Raw genomic sequence first — 20,658 nt, forward strand, 5'->3', positions numbered from 1 at the left:
CCAAAAAAATACAGATTCAAAAAAGCTAAAAATAAAGGGATGGGCAAAAATGTATCAGGGCCATGGGAATAGTAAGAGAGCGGGGGGTTGCAATCACAGCAAGATCAGGAGCAAAGACAAGGAAGCCCACTATTTCTGTTTTTCTTTCTATTTTCTTCTGTTTTTCTGGGGGGGGTTGTTTTTTTGGTATATTTTCACTGAGATACTTTTCCCATATTTTATTTCATTTTTTTAAGTTTAAGTTTTTATTATTTAAATTCCAGTTAGTTAACAAATAGTATGAGTGTCGGGTGTACAATATAGGGATTGTTATGGAAGTGTTCCATAACAACACCCACTGCTCATCACCACCAGTGCCCTCCTTCATCCCCATCACCTGTCTTATCCCCCCACCTCCCCTCTGACCACCGTCAGTGTGTTCTCCATAGTTAAGAGTCTGTGTCTTGGTTTGCCTTCTTCTCTTCTCTTTCGCCTTGGTTCATTTGTTTTGTCTCTTAAATTCCACACAAGTGAAATCACATGGTATTTGTCTTTCTCTGATTTATTTCACTGAGTGTATTTTCAGTAGGTAAAGAACTCTAGTGTGGCCATTTTTTGTCTTTCAGAACTATAAAGATTATTTCTCTACTGTCCAATGAGAAACTGGCTATCATCTTTACCCTTGTTTCTGTTTACTTGACTTTTTTCCTGACTTCTTTTAAGATTTTCTCTTTTTCACTAATTTTAAGCTATTTGATTATAGTGTGCCATGGTGTAATTGTTTTCATGTGTCCTGGACTTGGGTTTCATTGAACTTAGACTTGTGGATTTATATTTTTCATCAAATTTACAAAAATCTCAGCAATTATTTCTTTTTTTAAATTTTTATTTATTTTTTTATTGGAGTTCAATTTGCCAACATATAGCATAACACCCAGTGCTCATCTCGCCAAGTGCCCCCCTCAGTGCCCATCACCCAGTCACCCCAACCCCCGCCCATCTCCCCTACCACTACCCCTTGTTCATTTCCCAGAGTTAGGTGTCTCTCATGTATTCAGCAATTATTTCTACAAGTTTTTTTTCTCTGTTCCACTCTATTGTCATCTTTGGATATTTCTATTACATATTTGGCCACTTGACATTGTCTCACAGTTCACTGACGCTCTGTTCATTGTTTTTTGGTCTTTTTTTTCTATCTGTGATTCATATTATATAGTTTCTATTACAATGTAAGTTCACTAATACTTTCTTCTGTAATGTTTAATTTCCCGTTAATCCTATCCATATTCAATCTTTCCTCCAGCTTCCTGAACACACGCAGAATAGTTATAATGATTATTTAAAGATGCTTGTCTGCTAATTCTTTCATCTCTGATATTTCTAGCTCTATTTTGGTTGACTTATTTTTTTTTCTTGTGTATAGGTCACATTTTTCTGCTTCTTCCTATGCCTAGAAATTTTTTTAAAAGATTTTATTTGGGATGGGTGGCTTGGTGGTTGGGCGCCTGCCTTCAGCTCAGGGCATGATCCCAGAGTCCCGGGATCGAGTCCCGTGTCGGGCTCCCTGCATGGAGCCTGCTTCTCCCTCCGCCTGTGTCTCTGCCTCTCTCTCTCTCTGTCTCTCATGAATAAATAAATAAAAACGTTTTTATGAAAAGATCCCCACGGGGATCCCGATGTGGGACCTGATCCCAGGACCCCGGGATCATGCCCTGAGCCAAAGGGAGATGCTCAACCGCTTTGCCACCCGGGCATCCCTATGCCTAGTAATTGATATGAATGTCAGATACTGTTGATTTTACTAAATATCCTTTTGAGGTTTCATATCTAGCCAGAAAGCACTTTGCTTACTAGCTTTCTTTTATTGTTAGAAAGAAAACACATGTGTCTGACCTAATTTCTTTTTTAAAGAAAAGGTAACATATGCTTCTGCAACTCTAAGCAAGATTTTGTCACCAAAAATCAAGGAACATTTGAATTGAAAAATTGGAAAGCGTGGAGAAAGAAAAATGAGTTGGACCACTCGTCCCCAAACTTGAACATTGGAATCACCTGGGTGGTTTAAAAAATACACTGAACCAATCTGAAAGGGCTATTTACTGCGATTCCAAATATAAGACCTGCTATAAAAGGCAAAACTATGGAGACTAAAAATATCAGTAGTTGCCAGGTGTTAGGGATGAGAGAGGGTTGGATAGGGAGCATAGCAGATTTTTAGGGTAGTGAAATTATTCTGTATGATATTAAAATAGTGGATACATGCCATTATACATTTGTGAAAACCTACAGAATGTACAACACCAAGAGTGAATCCTAATGTAAACTATGGACTTTGCTGTGTCAATGTAGGTTCATCAGTTGTTATCAATATATGACCCTCAAGTGCAGGGTGTTGCTAATAGGGGATATCATGCGTGTATGGGGACGTCTCTGTACCTTCCTCTCAATTTCGCTGTAAACCTAAAACTGCTCTAAGAATTTTTACGCACATACACACATGCATACCCACTCTGAATGGGTTCCTCCCCCAGAGATTGATTTTTATAATAGGTAAAGGATGAGGCTTGGGTACCAGGATTGGAAAAGAGAGTAAAACTTACATGTTCTCACCACCAAAGAGGAATAATCATGTGACATAATGTAGGTGTTGGCCAAGTCTATGGTGGTAATCCTTTTGCAGTATCTAAGTGTATCAAATCAACACCTTGTCTACCTTAAACTTGCATCATACTGTATATCAGTTATATCTTAATAAAGTTGGAAAAATAGGGAAAAAGAAAAAAGACAATTATTTTGTTGCCGAACAGTCAAGGAAGTCTTTGCTGAAGAAAGCATTTTTTTTCTTTACTAGAGTATAATTGACATGCAACATTATATTAGTTCGAGGTGTACAACATAATGATTTGACAGTTGTGTACACTGTGGAAAGATCACCACGATAAGTCTAGTTACCATCCCTCACCACAGTCATAAAATCTTTTTTTTTTAATCATGAGAGCTTTTAAGATCGACTCTCTTAGCAACTTCCAAACATGCAATTCAGTATTACAGACTAGTCCTCATGCTGTGTATCACATCCCCAGGACTTGTTTTATAACTGGAGGTCTGTACCTCTTGATCCCCTACAGTCATTTTGCCCAATCCCCGACCCCTTCCCTTCTGGCAACCACCACTCTGTTCTCTGTGTCTATTAGTTTTGTTTTATTTTGCTTTTTAGATTCCACATATAAATAAAATTATGGCATTTGAAGAAAGCGTCCTTAGGCTGGTATCTGGAGGAGTAAAAGTGAGCCAAGTAAAGCTGGGGAGGAGCCCCGGGGATAGAGGAAACAGCATGTTGGAGGGTCTGAGATGGGAGGGAGGTTGTGTACACATGAGATTCTTTTGGGGGGTTGTTTTTCCCATCCTTTTAATGTTTATATATGTGAGGGCTGTGTGTACCTTCCTGAATTCCTTTATTCTTTCAGTTAATTTTACCTTTGGTTCTTCAGAGCTTTCCAGATAAAAATCATATCTCGTCTGTAAATAGAAATAGCTGCACTTCTCCAATTTCTTTGGCTCTAATTGATTCCTTATGTGTGACTGTATTGACTTGCATCTACTCTACGACGTTTAAAGAGCAGTGGAAGTAGCAAGCGGTCTTGCTTGTTTATGATCCTCGGGGAAATCCCTGTGCTGCCTGACTCTTACGTAAGACCGTATCCAGGACTCAGGTTCACATATTTTTTCATACTAACAAAGTATACTTTCCTACATTCCTACTTTCCTCTTTTGTTCTGTGTTTTAACCAGGAGTGAGTGTTGAATTTTGTTGGATGTTTCGGTATTTGGGCAATTACGATTTTCTTCAGATCTATCAATATGATGTATTATATTAACAGATTTCCTGCTAGGTTGCCTTAGTATGATACCAGACTTTACTCATTCATATTTTGTTTAGCATGTTTGCATAAATAATGAATTTAGAATTCTGGATTTTTTGTACTCTTTTTTCAGGCCTAGTTAATCCATATTATACTTGCTTCCTAAGAATTGTTTTCGTGTTTTCTTTCATTTTTAAGGCTCCTGTGCAATGTTTGTAGCATTGGGAACAATGTATTCTTTGAATATTCCCCTAAGAAAGGAACAGGGCCTTTTATGGTGGGGGAGAAGGTATTTCTTTGATGTATTTCTTTATTTCTTTGATTGATTGATTGATTGATTGATTGCATGCCAGGGAGGGGCACAGGGAGAGAGAGAATCCCAAGCAGGCTCCATTGTGAGGTTTGATCTCAAAGCCCTGAGATCATGACTTGTTTTTTTTTTTTTTGTTTTTTTAATTTTTTTTATTGGAGTTCAGTTTGCCAACATATAGCATAATACCTAGTGCTCATCCCGCCAAGTGCCCCCCTCAGTACCCATCTTTGATGTATTTCTCTGTTTGCTATGGGAATTAGTCCGTTTACGTTTTCTTTCCTAATGAGGTCAATTTTAGTAAATTGTATTTTCCTAAGAAATCATCCATTTTGTCTTGTTTTCAAATTTATTTGCAGAAACATGTGTCTGCCAGATAGTCCCTCAGGGTATTTTACATCCCTTGTATTTTAATAGTCATCTCCTCCTTATCATTTCATATTTTGTATATTTGTGCTTCTTCCTTCCTCCCGCCCTTGATTATGTTAGCTAGTGGTATGTCTCTTGTGTAAATTTTCTCCAGAACAATCATTTTTATTAATTTGATTATTTTTTCTCAACTTCATTAATTTTTCTTTTATCTCTCATTTTTTCCTTCCTTATGTTTTATTTTGGTTATTTCATTGTGCTTTATCTTAGCATTTGGAATTAGGGACTTAATTAATATATATTTGGTCCCTCATTGATATCTAAGTGCTAAAGGCTATGAATTTTCCACCGGCCTCCACTTGAAATATATCTCACAGATACTGAGATAGTATTTTCATTTTCATTATTTTTAAAAAACTCCTTTAATTTTGGTTTCCACTTCACCCACCCATTGTGCTCCAGTCCTCCTTCCCTCCAATATGGTATCTGTGATGTAGCCTGGCTAAAGTGGTCCTGCTCCCCAACGCCCTCAGAAGAAAGCTCCAAACCTGCAGCCCTTCATGGTTTGCCTGTTTCTGCAGCCGTACTCTCTCTCATATGTAGGCTTACTCTGCCTACAGCATCCATTGCCCTTTTATTACTTGGCTATTGCCTACTCATTTGGGGGAACTAAGCTCAAATTAAGGAATGCTTCTCTGAAACTCCTCAATCTCCAATACTACCCCAGCTAAGTACACCTTTTGAGAACTAAATAGGATCCTATATTTCTTTCATCGTATTACTTACAGCATTTTAATATTTTGTCTCTTTATTAACATTGTAAGATCCTTGAAAGAAAGGGTTCCCTTTTACCCCTGTACCCTGGTGCTCAATAAATAATTGTTGAACATCCCTTCAGCTCTAGACTTCTTAATATATATGTTCTGACCCTGTGAGCTCCAGCAAATTCTAGAGCTTCTTTGTTAGAAACTTAGTTTGGTTGGTTGATTTTAGCTTTTCAGTTGAAGTATAACACATACAGAAAACGCACTAATTATAAATGTCCAGCTCAGTCAGTTTTCACAAAGTGAAGACACCTACGCATCCACAGCACAGATCAGCTCCATGAATTTTCACAAAGTAAATGTGCCTGTGAAATTGCGACACATATCAGGAAACACAAGCTATTTTATTTGGCCCAGGTGTAGTTGCTCTCAACTGGAATGATTTTAACCATCTGCAGTTGACTCTTAAACAACAGAGGGCCTAGGGATGCCAACCCCCTGTGTAGTCAAAAACCCACATGTAACTTTTGACTCTCCAAAAACATGTGCTAATAGCCTGTTGACCAGAAGCCTAATGCAATAGCATAAACAATCAACACATGCTTTGTATGTTGTATGTATATCATATTCTTACAGTAAAGTAAGCTAGAGAAGAGAAAATGTTGCTAAGAGAATCATGAGCAAGTGAAAATGCAGTTAGAGTACTGGAGTGTAAAAAAGCCACGTACTTAAAATGCACATCCTGCTGCAGTACAAACCTGTGTTGTTCCAGGGCCAACTGTAGTTCATTAGCAAAAGCAGACTCTGTCCTAAGCTTGGGGTGTCTACCTACATAGGTCCTGGGATTGTAGTTTTGAGTAAACTGACAGGAGCTCCAGCTATTGGAGCTTATGAAAATGTGTGAATATTCCCAGTGGACCACTGGGACCATTTCTGCTCATTGGTCCTGCCAAACTCAGTAGGAAACCCTATACTACATAGCCTAACAGCAGCCAGAGACTGACTTCTTCACGATTTTTGGAATCATCGGTAGTAATAGGGCCTTCTGCAGACCAAAGTAGCTATGGCATACTCTTTCATGAGTTTCTCCTCACCTACTTGGGTGTGAGACGGGGTGCTTGTAAGTCTCCATTATTTATGTTCTACCTGTATTGTGGTATGGAACCCAGACACATCCTGCTGGGTGGGAAAGAGAGAGGGGAGAGCTAGATCTTAGGCTGCTGTACTACCATGTGCCAATGAGGCCTCACAGTGCCAGGGGCCCTCAACCTGGATGGTCCACTGAACCCACCATTAGGCGGAGTTTAGGTGTATTGGGGGTGAGAGTAGGTAGAGGTAGATGGGTTGGCCTCATGTCAACAAGCATGTCTGTTTCTCCCACTCCAGCATGAAAATGCAAGTATTTGTGAATTTTTTTAAAAGATTATTTATTTATTTATGAGAGAGAGAGAGTGTGCAGGAAGGAGAGGAAGAGGGTGATAGAATCTGAAGCAGACTTTGTGCCGAGCACAGAGCCTGACGTGGGGCTCGATCCCACAACTGCAAAATTGTGACCGGAGCTGAAACCAAGAGTCAGACACTTAACTGACTGAGCCACCCAGGCGTCCCGAATTCTGGAAACCTAATGCACGGGGACTACAGTTAACAGGACTGTATTATATACTTGAAGTTCTCTAAGGAGGTAGACCTCAAGTATTCTTCCCACACACGTACACACATAGAATGGTAGCTCTGTGAGGTGATGGATATGTTAATTAGCTTGAGTGTGGTGATCACTTTACTCAAAATATCAGTATCAAAACATCAACTTAACATATATAGTTCCTTTTTGTCAATTATGCCAAAATAAAGCTAGAAACAAACATAAAACTGACTCGAATTGATTGTCTTGCAGGTATGAGAGGATTGAAATCCCAATCCATATTGTACCTCACGTAACCATTGGGAAAGTATGCCTGGAATCCGCAGTTGAGCTGCCCAAGATCCTGTGCCAAGAGGAGCAGGATGCATATAGGAGGATCCACAGGTAGAGGCCTCCCTCCTCTCTCATCTTGACTTCTCAGGGCCTGCTCCCTCTTCTCTTCTTGAATGCCCTTTCCTAACACGCTCCCTGTGAGAGAGCGTGTTAACAACCTGTTTGACATCATGTCTCTCCTGCTGCTCTTTGGATCCTTCAAGGGCAACGATACTTTTTGGTTGTTAAAAACCAAACCAAACCAAACCAAACAAAATAAAACAAAACAAAACGAAAAAAAACCCGGCAACATCTTAGCCCTACTGCCAAGCACTGGGTCTTGCCCAATAAGAGTGTACTAGGTGATGTGAGAGACAGTAATTTCAGATGATCTCTGAGTTCTCTTGAAGTTCTATAAAATGACATGCCCCTAATCATGAAAAATATAACTGTCATGGAATTTAAACGATACATATTCATCTGATCCAATTCGGAAAGGTCTGGTGCAGTTTATCATTTTGTTACATAGTCTGTGACCGTTTTGTTTGCCCTTCACTGCTGCCTTGCTACTGACCTAAACTATTTTATCCCTTTAGCCTCACACATCTGGACTCCGTAACCAAGATCCACAATGGCTCCGGTAAGATTTTTTTTCTAGAAAATAGGCAGTGATTCCTGAAACACTCAGCTGACAGAAACAAATTTAGTTTAAGGGCTTGACGTGATAGGTTCAAGTTCTTGAATTTCCTTTTCCAAGAGCTTTGCCATTCATTAATCCTGCTCCCAACTTTTCTTTTGAACCCTGCGGACTCTGTACTGTGTATGCTACCTGGACTAAGACTGGAGGAAAGACTGGAATGAGATTTATGAGCGACTTTCTCAGGGGTACCTGTTTAACACCCAGCTCTCAGGGAGGACGAAGGGCCCTGATTTTTTCTGTTTGCCAGTTTCCATGGTGTAATACTCCTACCATGGCTGATTTCAAACAACTAATGTGACCTCAACCAGCTCACAGACTTTTGAACTTTCAACAGTTGGCTTTCATGAGCTGATCTAAGTTGGCTCCAGCACACCACCACCAGCCTATTATGGTGGCAGTTGAAAGAAATGGATAGACAGATAAAAGGGAAGGTGGGAAGGAAGAAATCTTTTCATGTCAATAAACAGAGAGGGATTCCTCTACAAGGCCAAGGAGCAGAAAACTCAATGCAGGATACACACTGAATCACTTTTCTCCAGCAGACACCCCTACCCTCTCATACCTTCTCTTTGGATAACCCTGATTCCCAGGCCATTTTGTGTAGCCTTCCCCAGTGACTGGCGAAGTCCCCAGTGAGGAAGAAGGGGAGGCTTTCAAGTATTATAGGCCATTACTTTGAGATGAAGGGATGGCTTGGTATATCTCTCATTTCTATCTGGAGGTAAATATGACAAAGAATTAAAAGTTGGTAATATGTGACATGTAGCCACTAAATTACTGCTCTCAAGCCACAATAATTTATATAGTATGATATTAACTAAAAAATGAACAAATAAATCAGTAAGGCAGCCTGGGTGGCTCAGCAGTTTAGCACTGCCTTTGGCCTGGGGCGTGATCCTGGGGTCCCAGGATCGAGTCCCACGTCGGGCTCCCTGCATGGAGCCTGCTTCTCCCTCTGCCTGTCTCTCTCTCTCTCTCTCTTTCTGTTTCTCATGAATAAATAAAGTCTTAAAAAAGATAAACAGTATTTGTTAAAAAAAATCAGAACTGAATAGAGCCCACAAATGGGCCCATGTGTATATAATAATTAATATTTAAGAAAGCTATTACTTTAAATCAGTAAATAAAGGATGAGCTATCCACTGAATAGTGTTGGGACAGTTCTTTGTTTGGTAGTTTATTCATTCAGGAAAGATCTGAGCGCCTGCTCCGTACAGTGGAGTACTGCTCAACAACAAAAAGACCTGGGACTCCTGGGTGGCTCAGCGGTTGAGCGTCGGCCTTTGACCCAGGGCATGATCCCGGGATCCGGGATCAAGTCCCACATCGGGCTTCTTGCGGGAAGCCTGCTTCTCCCTCAGCCTGTGTCTCTGCCTCTCTTTCTGGGTCTCTAATAAATAAATAGAAAATCTTTAAAACAACCACAACAACAGAAAGACCTGCAGCTACATGAACACCTGGGTGAACCTCAAGGGCATCATGCCAAGTGAAAGCAGGATCACACTAAATGCTACATACTCCATTGTTCCGTTTATATGACATTCAGGAGTAAGCCCAAGTAGTCTGTGCTGACAGCAAGCGGTTCAACAGCTGCTCGGTTAGAGGTGACTGCAGACGGGCCTCCGGGCTGACGGAGAAGCTCTTTCTTCACTAGGGATGCTTACCACAGGCGCACACCTGTCCAAACTCATTGAACTAACTGTACACTTTAAATAGGGTCATTTTATTATCTATAAATTATACCCTTTAAGCTCATTTCATTTAATTTTTTAAGATTTTATTTATTTATTTGAGAGAGAGAGAGAGAGCACAAGCAGGGGGAGGAGCAGAGGCAGAAGCAGACTCCCCGCTGAGCAGGGAGCCGGCCGTAGGACTCGATCCCAGGGCCCTGAGATCATGACCTGAGCCAAAGGCAGACGCCTCACTGACTGAGCCACCCCGGCGCCCCTCAATAAGTCATGTATGATGAAGGAGAAAAAGATATTTCCATTAGGCAGAATTTGTTTTAAAATAAGAATCTTTGTCTCACCATGAAGCTGAACATGAAAAATGGTAACTCCCTTTTTCTTCATCTCACTGTTTTTCCCTCATTTTAAAAGAGTAGCTTTTAGGTGAGTTGAATTAATGTATTTATTTCTTAAAGCTACGAAACATTTGAGCCATGTTCCTAGTGGATTTGGGGAAAACTAAGTTGCAGAAAGCAGAGGTGTAGCTCCCTGGGGGCTGTGGTCATTTGTCATCTACACAGTGCAGAGGCCGCGGGCTGGGGAAGGAGGCCTATGGTTCTGAGCCCTTCTGCGTGAGGGGGTAAAGAGCTGGCTACCTTGCCGCCCTCGGCATAGCTTGTGGACCCAGGGGCATTCAGGATGGCCTAAAATCAGTGTCTTCTTTGCTCAGCTCTTCTTTCTCCTGGCTAGCGATATAAAATCATCTGCTCGTTCTGCCTCTTGCCCCAGTTCCTTCTTCAGGAGCTCACAGTTGGGGGGGCCATTGGTGGTGGAGTGTTACCTCTTCTGTGTTTTCCTATTGAAGTGTTTACCAAGAATCTGTGCAGTCAAATGTCAGCCGTCAGCGGGCCTCTCCTGCAGTGGTTGGAGGACAGACTGGAGCAAAACCAGCAGCACTTACAGGAATTGCAACAAGAAAAGGAAGAGCTTATGCAAGAACTCTCTTCTCTAGAATAAAGTCGGAGACCAATGTGGTAAACAAACTTTTTCAATTTGTATGTCATGCGTGGTCTGAAAATTCACTCCCCTCATGTGTAGGCAGCCAATGGAGCAGCTCTCTTTGTCTCCCAGTGGACGAATTTTAATGATGTAATAAAAACAAAAACAAGATGCCTTCCTGAAAGTTCCATTAGGGCTCAGTGAACCCTCTTACCTGTCACTGGCCTCCAAAGTACATATGAATATTCTTTAAGTACGACATTAAAGTGTTTTTTTAAAAAAGGCTATGAGAGGTACATTGGCAAGGACATCTTGTAATAAAATGTCCTAGGAGCATTTTTATTTTATTTTTAATATTTTATTTATTTATTTATTTGAGAGAGCGACAGAGAGCAAGAGAGCACAAGCAGGGGGAGCGGCAGAGGGTGAGGGAGAAGCAGACCCCCTCCCCATTGAGCAGGGAGTCCAACGTGGGGCTGGACCGTGGGCTCATGACCTGAGATGGAGGCAGGCTCTTAACCCACTGAGCTGCCCAGGCGCCGCCTAGGAGCAAATTTTATTTATTTTTTATTTTTTATTTTTTTAAATTTTTATTTATGATAGTCACAGAGAGAGGCAGAGACACAGGCAGAGGGAGAAGCAGGCTCCATGCACCAGGAGCCCGACGTGGGATTCGATCCCGGGTCTCCAGGATTGCGCCCTGGGCCAAAGGCAGGCGCCAAACCGCTGCACCACCCAGGGATCCCTAGGAGCAAATTTTAAATATTGGCTTCTCCCTTGTTTAACTGTGAAGTTTTCATTTTTGATTTTAGACACATTCCCTAGAATAAGCTAAAGGAAGAAGAGTATTTGCTGTTTCAGTGTTGTAGTTCTGATGCTTATGTTGGATAAGTAGATGACTGTACTGGAGTGAGTGGCAGGAAGTGAAGGTGGCTCATTAGCACCCTGCCTCCTCTTAGCCCGCACTGAGAGGCATGCGTCTTCCTTCTTGATCTCTAAAATATTAGGTATTCCGAGATACCTGTCAAAGGCTGAATCTATGTGGGTGCCCTCCTAACCAAATAGATGATGAGTGCTAGCATATTTGACTCTGAGGCAAATTCTATTGAGCAGATCCAATTTTCCTAGGAACTTCCATTTTAATATAAATATGCTTTTTCCAGAAACATTAAGGACTTAGGGTGTAACAAAAAGTCACGTTTTAGCACGTTCTGTTGCATTATTCTTTATATGTAAAACCACAAAAGATAAGTGTGTCTTCAGAAAAGAGTCAGGCATGTGGATCCCTGGGTGGCTCAGCAGTTTAGTGCCTTGCCTTCTCCCCAGGGCATTGTCCTGGGGTCTTGGGATTGGGTCCCGTGTCAGACTCCCTGCATGGAGCCTGCTTCTCCCTCTCCTCCCTTGCCTTCTGTGTCTCTCATGAATAAATAAATAAAATCTTTTAAAAAAAGAAAAGAGGCCTATTGCATCCTAGAAATTTATGCGGGTATTGGAGCCAGTGGAAAGAAAACCATCCCAACAGTTAACAACAAATGATTGGTTTTGGTTTTGGTTTTTCCTTCTTGTTTCTCCCAAGATTGTTTTTCGCATTTCAAGGTATAGCCCACCTGGATGAGAATCACTTGGAGGTCAGACTTTCTCTTTGGGGGTGGAAGCTAGAAATCTTCAGGAACTCCCCAGCTAACTCAAAGGCATACTGAAGTGTAAAAACCACTAGCATAGGGCCATATGGGGTATAAGTGCTATATTTCCCTTTATTTCCCACAGCCACAATCATTCTCTATTCTTTTCTTTCCCTATAGGAAAAATGAATTATCCAGGTATAAAATCAATTAAGCTCAATCAATTTTGAAGAACCTGGAGGACTCACATTACCTGACCTCAAGACTCACTCTAAAGCTACAGTAATCCAGACAGTGTGCTATATACCCACCTGCTTTTGACAAAGGTGTAAAAGCAATTCAATGGAGTAAGGATAGACAGTCTTTTCAACAAATTATGCTGGAGCAATTGACACCCATAGGCAAAACAATGAACTTTGACCTAAACTGCACACCTTAGACAGAAAGTAACTCAAAACAGATCATAGACTTAGATTTAAGTTGTAAAACTATAAAACTTTTAGGAAAAAAATCATTGAAGAAACATCAGGATCTTGGGGCTAGGCAACAAGCTCTTGGCCTTCACTACAAAAGCACAGTCCTAAAAGGGAAATGATATACTGGACTTTATCAAAATGAGAAACTTTTGCTGTGTAAAAAAAAATCAAGAGGATGAAATTTTTGACAGAACTTATTTGCAAACCATATGTCTGATCAAACTTGACTATATAAAGTCAACAGTAAAAAACCCATCCAATCGAAAATGAGCAAAAGACACGAATAGACATTTCACTAAAGAGGATGTATGGATGGCAAGTAAGCACATGAAGAGATGTTGAACTTGAGTAGTCATCAGGGAACGCAAATGAAAACCACGATGAATTATGATTACATGCTTATCAGAATGGCTAAAGAAAAAATAGCGAAAATACCAGATGCTGTCGAGTGTACAAACTGGATCTCTCGTACCTTACTTATAGGAATGTTAAATGGTACAGCTACTCTACAAAAGGGTTTGGGAATTTCTAATAAAGTCAAACATACTTGTATCATACACCCCAGCGATTACACTCCTGGATATTTATCCCAAAATAATGAGAAGCTATGATGGCACAAAAATTTGTACACAAATATTCTTAGCAGCTTTCTTTGTAATAGTTAAAAACTGGAAATAACCCAGATGTCCTGCAATCGAGTGAGTGATCAAACCAAACATCTGTACCGTGGAGTCCTACTCTGCAATGAGGAGAAACGGACGACTTTGATTCACACAACTTGGGTGGACCTCAAGGGTATCATGATGAATGAAAGGGCCAGTCTCAACAGGTCCCGTACTCCATGGTTGCATTCTTGAAATGACAGGATTATGGAAATAAAGAATAATGATTGCCAGGGATAGGGACTGGAGGGGGTATGGGATATGTGCGACTATAAAGGGATAACAGGGAGTTCCTTTGTGCTGATGGAACAGTCCTGAATCTTGATTATGGTGTTGATCACGTTACCTGGGCTAAAACTCCGTAGACCTACACACCCCCAGACGAATGCATGTGAAATCTAGTGAAAGTGAATGGGGTCTGTAGTCGAGTTCGCCGTGTCGTGCCATTGTCAGTATGTCGGGTTTGAAGTACTGTAGCGACGGAAGAGCTTACCACTGGGGGAAACTGGGCAAAGCGTACATGGGACTCGCTGTACTATTTTTGCAACTTCCTGTGAATCCATAATTATTACAAAATAAAGAGTTCGATGGATTACATAAGGAACTAGGAGGAATGGTTCTTAATTTGTGAAATAAGAGTGCTGAAAAGAAAACCCAAGAGGAATAAAACAATTCGAATGTTTTACAGGCCGATGGTGAGCACACATCCCTTTCCTTTCCTGGGCTTCATTTTTTTTTTTTTTCATTTGTCAGGCAACAGTGGGTCACCAGCAAGGTTCCTTTTATCCCAGTGTTCTGTCTTTAAAGGTGTTGAGCGTCACAAGGAACAGTGATGTGAAGAAGATGTATCGTCACTTTCCCACCTGCACCAGTCGGGCTTCCTTCACGCAAAATCCTGCGCTCCCCGTGCAGCCCCGTGTCCCCTTGTGGTCGGTAGATTCTCGGTTTTCAATCACAGCCAAGACTGAGGGGAACAATATATACACCTGCCTTCTGTCTGTTTTGTCATTGCCTTTTTTGTTTTGTTTTGTTTTGCTTTGTCGTTTCCTGTTCGTTCAAGTCATTGCCTTCTGACGTCTGTCCGTGTCACCCCATTCAAACTACTGCTGCCAAGGTCACCCATGACCTCCCCATAGTGAGCATCAGCAGGTGCTGTTCATGCCCTTAGTGGACCTCTGAGTCTTGACACAAGTGGCCACTCTTCTGTGAAATCTACTTCTCTTGGCTTCTGCTATTTTTGGGTTTTCCTCTTGTCCAGCTGCTCCTTCTCACACTCATGTGTCGGCTTCTCTATTGCTGCTCACCCGTATGGAGTCCACAGACCTCCGTGGCTCCCTCCACACCTCTGCGTGAACTCTAGATCCACATTTCCCCCTGCTTCCTACCTGTCTCCACTGGCTCTCTCAATACATCTAAAGCTGCCCTCCTGCTTTTCAGTCTAAACCATATTAGGGAATATTTCTTACCTCAGTGAATGGAACAGCCATTTGCACAAATCAGAAGCCGAATAGACATCTTAACGTCTCCGTCACCTTCAGAACTATTTACACTGATAGTTATGACAGCTTTCTAAATTTTTTGTCTCTTAATGGGATTTTTCATTTGGTAACTCTCTAAATCTCTCTCTCTAGTTATTAACATAAAAATCTTTTTAAATTTTTTTTGGAGTTCAATTTGCCAACATATAGCATATCACCCAGTGCTCATCCCGTCAAGTGCCCGTCACCCAGTCACCCCAACCCCCCGCCCACCTCCCTTTCCACTTTAAAACTTTTAAAAAAGATTTTATTTATTTATGAGAGACACAGGCAGAGGGAAAAACAGGCAGGACTCGATCCCAGGACCCGGGGATCACGCCCTGAGTCGAAAGCAGACGCTCAACCGCTGAGCCACCCAGGCGCCTCGAGGTACGGCAGCTTGAAATGATTTTTCTAACCCGGTCGCTCGTAAGAGGCAGGTGGGGGCAAAGGTGAGCACGTGCAGGTGTCAGTGCCTGGCGGCTGGGAAAACGGCTGGAACCACCGCACGAAGGCCTGGGGGGGGGGATCTGGTGAAAGTTGTGCGAGGAGAGAGCCAACCATCAGTCCATCAAACAAGTCACTCGATTGTACAAATAGTGGGGGCGGGAGTGAGGATTCTCAGTGTCAGGAAAAGAACTCCCGAACGTGAATGGAGGGAGGGGAGAGAACCTCGAGAGACTGGGTGGAAATCAGCGGAGAACATGGAATTCGTTCAAAGGTAAAAGCATGTGCACGTGCACAGACGGCGTGTGTGTGCGCACGTAGCACTTTTGTGCGCTCCGCCCACTACAGGACTAGAAGAGGGGCCAGCCAGGAGCTGGGGACACGGCTGCCGCGGCCGATGCTTCTCGAGGGCCGTCCTTCCCTGAAGGTCAACCGTGGGCCGGGGGCAGTGGCTCGAGGCAGGGCGGGGCGCAGGGCATCCAGCACATGCCCAGAGCATCTTCTGGAACCATTTAGGGAAACAAACTGGCCCGGCCTTTGGGGGCTCCCGCTGGCCCAACGTGGGACAACTCGTGCATCAAGATAAAGGACTGTCATACTTCGAGTGATGCAAGAATGTGAGTCCACGCCGATAAAAGGAAGAGGCGGGTCAACTCCTCAACGCGGGAGGAGTGATTGGACCGGACAGTGCCCCTCGGGCGGGCTCGGAGTGGTGGCTGGTTCGGGTGAGTCACCAGCCCTTGCCGAGACAGGTTGATCGCTGGCTTCAGCGTCAGGGGCATGAACAGTAGCTCAAGGCCGAGGAGTTTCCCGGGACAGAAAGACGTTCCAGACACGACAACCGAGTCCAATGTGTGTCCCCAACTTGGACCCTGGACTGGAGAGGAAGGAGAAGCTGTGGGGACGGCCGCTGTATTCCAGCGGGGTCTTTGGGTTGTTGGATTCTAGTGTCGCAGTCGGTGACCAGGGGGTGCGTGGGCTCAGTCCGGCCACCGAGCCGCTGCCATGGGAGGAGGGGCCACCACCTGTCAACGGGGCCACGGGGCGGTGGGGACTGTCACCGTCAGTGAGATTTCCCACTCATTTTCTCTCCTTTCCCCTATGATCCCTTTCACTAATTTTTATATTCCCTGAGTGAATGGGACCATATGATGATCGTCCTTCTCTAACTTACATCACTCAGCACAATACCCTCCAGGTCCATCCATGTTGAAGCCAGCAGTGGGTGCTTGTCCCTTCTGATGGCTGTCACTGGACAGGAGCTGCCTGCGGCGCCCCAGGGCCGCAGAGCAGAGCCACAGGGACCCACGTCATTTGCAACAGAATGTGGGAAAGTTCCACCGGGGGCGCTGGCCGGGCCTAGACATGGGGACAGCCGGCGGGGGCGGCCCATGGCAGGACGACCTGGAAAAAGGGGAACACAGTAGGGGCAGCCCCCTGACCGATTCCGCGCTCCGCCGGCCTGCTCCTGCCCGGGGGCCGCCTGTCAGCACCGACGACACCAACTCTGGCAGACACGGGGCGGAATGACCGTAGCAGCTGGACTCAACTACCCTCCCGAAGAGTAGCAAAGGCCCCGTCCAGGAGCTCAGACCAGGAAGACTCTAGAAGAAAACTCAGCGAACGTTCTCGACTGTGGTTCCGGCAATGGGGCCTCAGGAGTGACGTCAAAGGTCCCTGCCACAAGGAGCAGAAACCAGACCTACAAGCCCTCTGAGAGTTCGGGCAAGACTTGCAGTGAAGACAAAAAGGGTTTAAAGAGACCTTGCGGGGCCGCCGGGGTGGCTCAGTAGTTTAGCGCCGCCTTCAGCCCAGGGTGTGACCCCGGGGTCCTGGGATCGAGTTCCGCGTCGGGCTCCCCTCTGCCTGGGTCTTTGCCTCTGTGTCTCTCATGAATAAATAAATAAAATCTTAAAAAAAAGAGACCTTGCGGTGTGACGGAGGCTTGGGCCCCTGGCCGTGTGTTGTGAACACGTGTCCCTGCGGTTAGGACGTGTCCAGACCACACATGTTCACGGAGTGTTGGAGATTCTCGTCTGAGATCCGAAGTTCTTGGCGTGTGAATAGTGCCTTGGTTCCTGAGAGCTTCCACCTGCGGCTGCCCAGCAGGTGGGGTGACGGGTGCCCCCCAAGCCCCAGATGCCTGCCTGCTGCGGGCACTTCTACAAACATGCCGTCGCTCGGAGAAAAGCAGCTGGCTGTCATCCACAAGGCAAAGAACTTTGTGTCCCTGAGTTATGAATGAATGAATGAATGAATGAATGAATGAATGAATGAATGAATGAATGAATGAATAAGCTGCAGCTGCTGCCAAAACTTGGCCCATTGGCTCTGCGGTCAAAGAGCCCCGCGGGGCTGGGCCCTGTGGCCGATGGGTGGTGGGAGGCCTGCGGTGCCTCCGGCGCTCCCTGGCCCGGCCCCCGCGGCCCCCTGGAGGCGCGACCTCTCTCCAGCTGTCGGCTGCGTGCACAGCAGGGAAGCACCGGCGGCCACCAGCGCAAGGCGAGGTCCCCGTCCTGACGACGGCGGGAGCCACCAGCGAAGGACGCCGTCAGCGCCACGGCGCGCCTACAGGCTGCTCTTGCCCCTGCCTTCCCTGCCCCGGGACCCCGGGGGCCCGGGCCTCCTGCACACGCGCATCGCTCCCCGAAGGCCACTGCGCCTCGCACCCCCTGCAGCCCCAGCGCGCCGGAGTCGCCTCAACGGGGGGCCCTTTCCGGGCCCTACGTGTGTCCGCGGCCGAGCCCCAGTTGCCGATGACGGTGTCCAGTGGGGGCTGCGGCACTTGCGTCCGTCCCTCCCACCCGCGAAAGCCTGAAAACCTACGTGGGTGAATTCTACGGAACATTTAACTTAGAATTTTTACCAATCCTTCGCAAACTTTCCCAAGCGATTTCGGAGGACGGAACACACCCAGGCCCGCTTCCTGAGGCCAGCATTACCCCGCACCAGAGCCAGAGAAGGGCACACAACAAAATGAGATTCTGGGCCAATATCCCCGATGAATACGGATGTGAAATTCTCAGGAAAATGCCAGCGAACCAAATGCAACGGCGCCATGAAAAGAGCATCCTGCACCCGGATGCAGTGGGCTCTCTCCCAGGCATGCGAGGATGGTCTGACGTCCCAGACCAATCCATGTGATGCGCCGCGTTAAGGAAGTGAAGGATACGAATGTACCGCAACGTGATAAAAGCCACGGCCCACAGGCCCACGGCTGGCGTCATCCTCAGTGGTGAACAGCTGAAAGCTCTGTCTCAAGGTGCAGAAAATAAACAAGGGTGCCCGCTCTCACCACTTTGATTTTACAGGATACTGCTAGTCGTAGGCAGAGCGATTAGGCAAGAAAAAGAAAAGGCATCCAAACTGTAAAAAAAAGTTGAATTATCTCTGTTTGCAAATGACATCGTCTCATACATAGAAAAACCTAGACTCCACCAAAAAAATTCTTTTTTTAAAAAGATTTTATTTATTCATAGACACACAGAGAGAGGCAGAGACCCAGGCAGAGGGAGAAGCAGGCTCCATGCAGGGAGCCCGATGTGGGACTCGATCCCAGGACCCCAGGATCACACCCCAGGCTGCAGGCAGCACCAAACCGCTGTGCCACTGGGGCTGCCCCCACCAAAAAATTCTTAAACGAATTCAGTAGAGTTGCAGGATATGAAATCAACTTACAGAAATAAGTCATGTTTCTATATATGAGCGATGAACTATCTCAAAAAGAATGAAGAGCTCTGCCGACGGCTCTTGCAGGTTCCCTTCACCACCGAAGACAGGGAACGAATTCAGGTGGAAGCCCGGAAGTCTGTCCTGCTGGAGGACAGACAGCCGACTCAAAACCCAGACCTCAGAAACGCTGCCTTCCCCTTATCCCGCCCCACCTGGGACCACAACTCGGCTGAAGGTAAGGAGAGACTCCGGGTCCACGCCACGCTCCAGGGGCAGGTCTCCAGGCTGCCGCGCGCAAGCCCGCCCATCTGGCCGAGGTCTGTGATGTGAGACAGGGTAAGGACGAGAGTCCAGCAGCCTCCTTAGAGTCATGGAGGCTTGTAGGCAGTGCACCCCTAGGGACCCAGAAGCCCCGGAAACCAAGGCCGCAACTATCATGGCCTTTGTTAACCAGGCCGCTCTGAACATTAAAAAGAGATTGCAAAGAGTAGAGAGACTGGGAGAGAAGAGCCTGCAGGGCTTAGTAGCAGGACGAGTCTATAATAATAAAGTCCGGAAGAGCAACAAACCAAACCAAGTGACTGGCAGACCCGAACCCTGGCCAAGATCCTGCTGGCCACAACCATGGACGACCCAAGGGAAAGACGGAGGCACCTCAAGAAGCTGGCCTCGGGGACAGGTGCGGAGGATGGCCCTGGTCCCCATCGGGAGTGCCCTAAGCTGAACAAAAACCAATGTGCCCATTGCAAGGAAGGGGGCCGCTGGGTGAAAGACTGTCTTAACAAAAGGCCTAAGGCCCCTGCCGAGATCTTGGAGATGGGGGACCTGGATGACTAGGGGTTTGGCACCCCCCCCCCCCGAGCCCAGGGTAACCCTCAGAGTGGAGGGACAACCTGTTGAATTCCTAGCGGACACTGGGGCACAACACTCGGCTTTATTACAACCCCAAGGGAGATTGGCAAGCAAGACTGCATGGGTGCAAGGGGCCGCGGGCCCCAAACAGTACTCACGGACTCCCCGGAGAACTGGGGATCTCGGCACGGGCCAGGTATCCCACCCCTTCATGGTCATCCCTGAGTGTCCCTACCCGTTGTTAGGTCGGGATTTGCTCTCCAAGATGGGGACGCAAATTCGCTTCCACCCCGAAGGAACAAAAATCCTAAACAAGGAGGAGCACCCAATTCAGGTGCTTGTCCCGAGCTTAGAAGACGAATAGCGAGAAGACCACCGATTACTTCGCACTGCCCCCTCCAGATTGCCCCACCGGTGTCTCAGATAAAAATTGACGACAGGGAGCAAATGGATTAACTTTAAATGGATCCAGGTGGGACATAGTAAATAGGTCTTGAAAATTGTCACTACTGAGCCTGAAACTTTTATTCTATTGAGGTTGACTGAGGGCCACATAAGCTCTGTTATCTTTTTGCAATTTGTTAGTAAAAAAAAAAGACTGAAATGATGGTTAACTGTCTGTTTCCAAGTTTTCATAATTAATTGTTAATTAATTGTTAAAAAGATGCCTTTCAAAGTCCTTGGTAACCTGAAACCTTAGTTACACTTTGATGATAAATGGAATTAAATCCATTGGCCATCTAGGTCTTTTCCAAACAGGAAACGGTGCTGAAACGTTGATTTGAATCTGTTGGTGAACAGGCTTT

At 45.2% G+C, this 20,658-nt stretch overlaps 1 protein-coding gene across 5 annotated transcripts in view; it reads left to right on the plus strand.

Moving 5' to 3' along the window:
• BRCC3 (BRCA1/BRCA2-containing complex subunit 3) overlaps positions 1 to 13,968 on the plus strand; it is a 61,915-nt gene extending 47,947 nt beyond the window's left edge. For all 5 annotated transcript variants that reach the window (XM_072744675.1, XM_072744674.1, XM_072744676.1 and 2 more), the window contains 4 exons: positions 7,179 to 7,310; positions 7,835 to 7,878; positions 10,471 to 10,639; positions 12,407 to 13,968. In XM_072744675.1, the coding sequence (XP_072600776.1) occupies positions 7,179 to 7,310; positions 7,835 to 7,878; positions 10,471 to 10,622 (328 nt within the window). In that variant the 3' untranslated portion in view covers positions 10,623 to 10,639; positions 12,407 to 13,968. The remainder of the gene's footprint in view (positions 1 to 7,178; positions 7,311 to 7,834; positions 7,879 to 10,470; positions 10,640 to 12,406) is intronic.
• Positions 13,969 to 20,658: the final 6,690 nt, after the last annotated feature.

Source organism: Vulpes vulpes, chromosome X (genome assembly GCF_048418805.1).
Source record: "Vulpes vulpes isolate BD-2025 chromosome X, VulVul3, whole genome shotgun sequence".
NCBI classification, from domain to species: Eukaryota; Metazoa; Chordata; class Mammalia; order Carnivora; family Canidae; genus Vulpes; species Vulpes vulpes.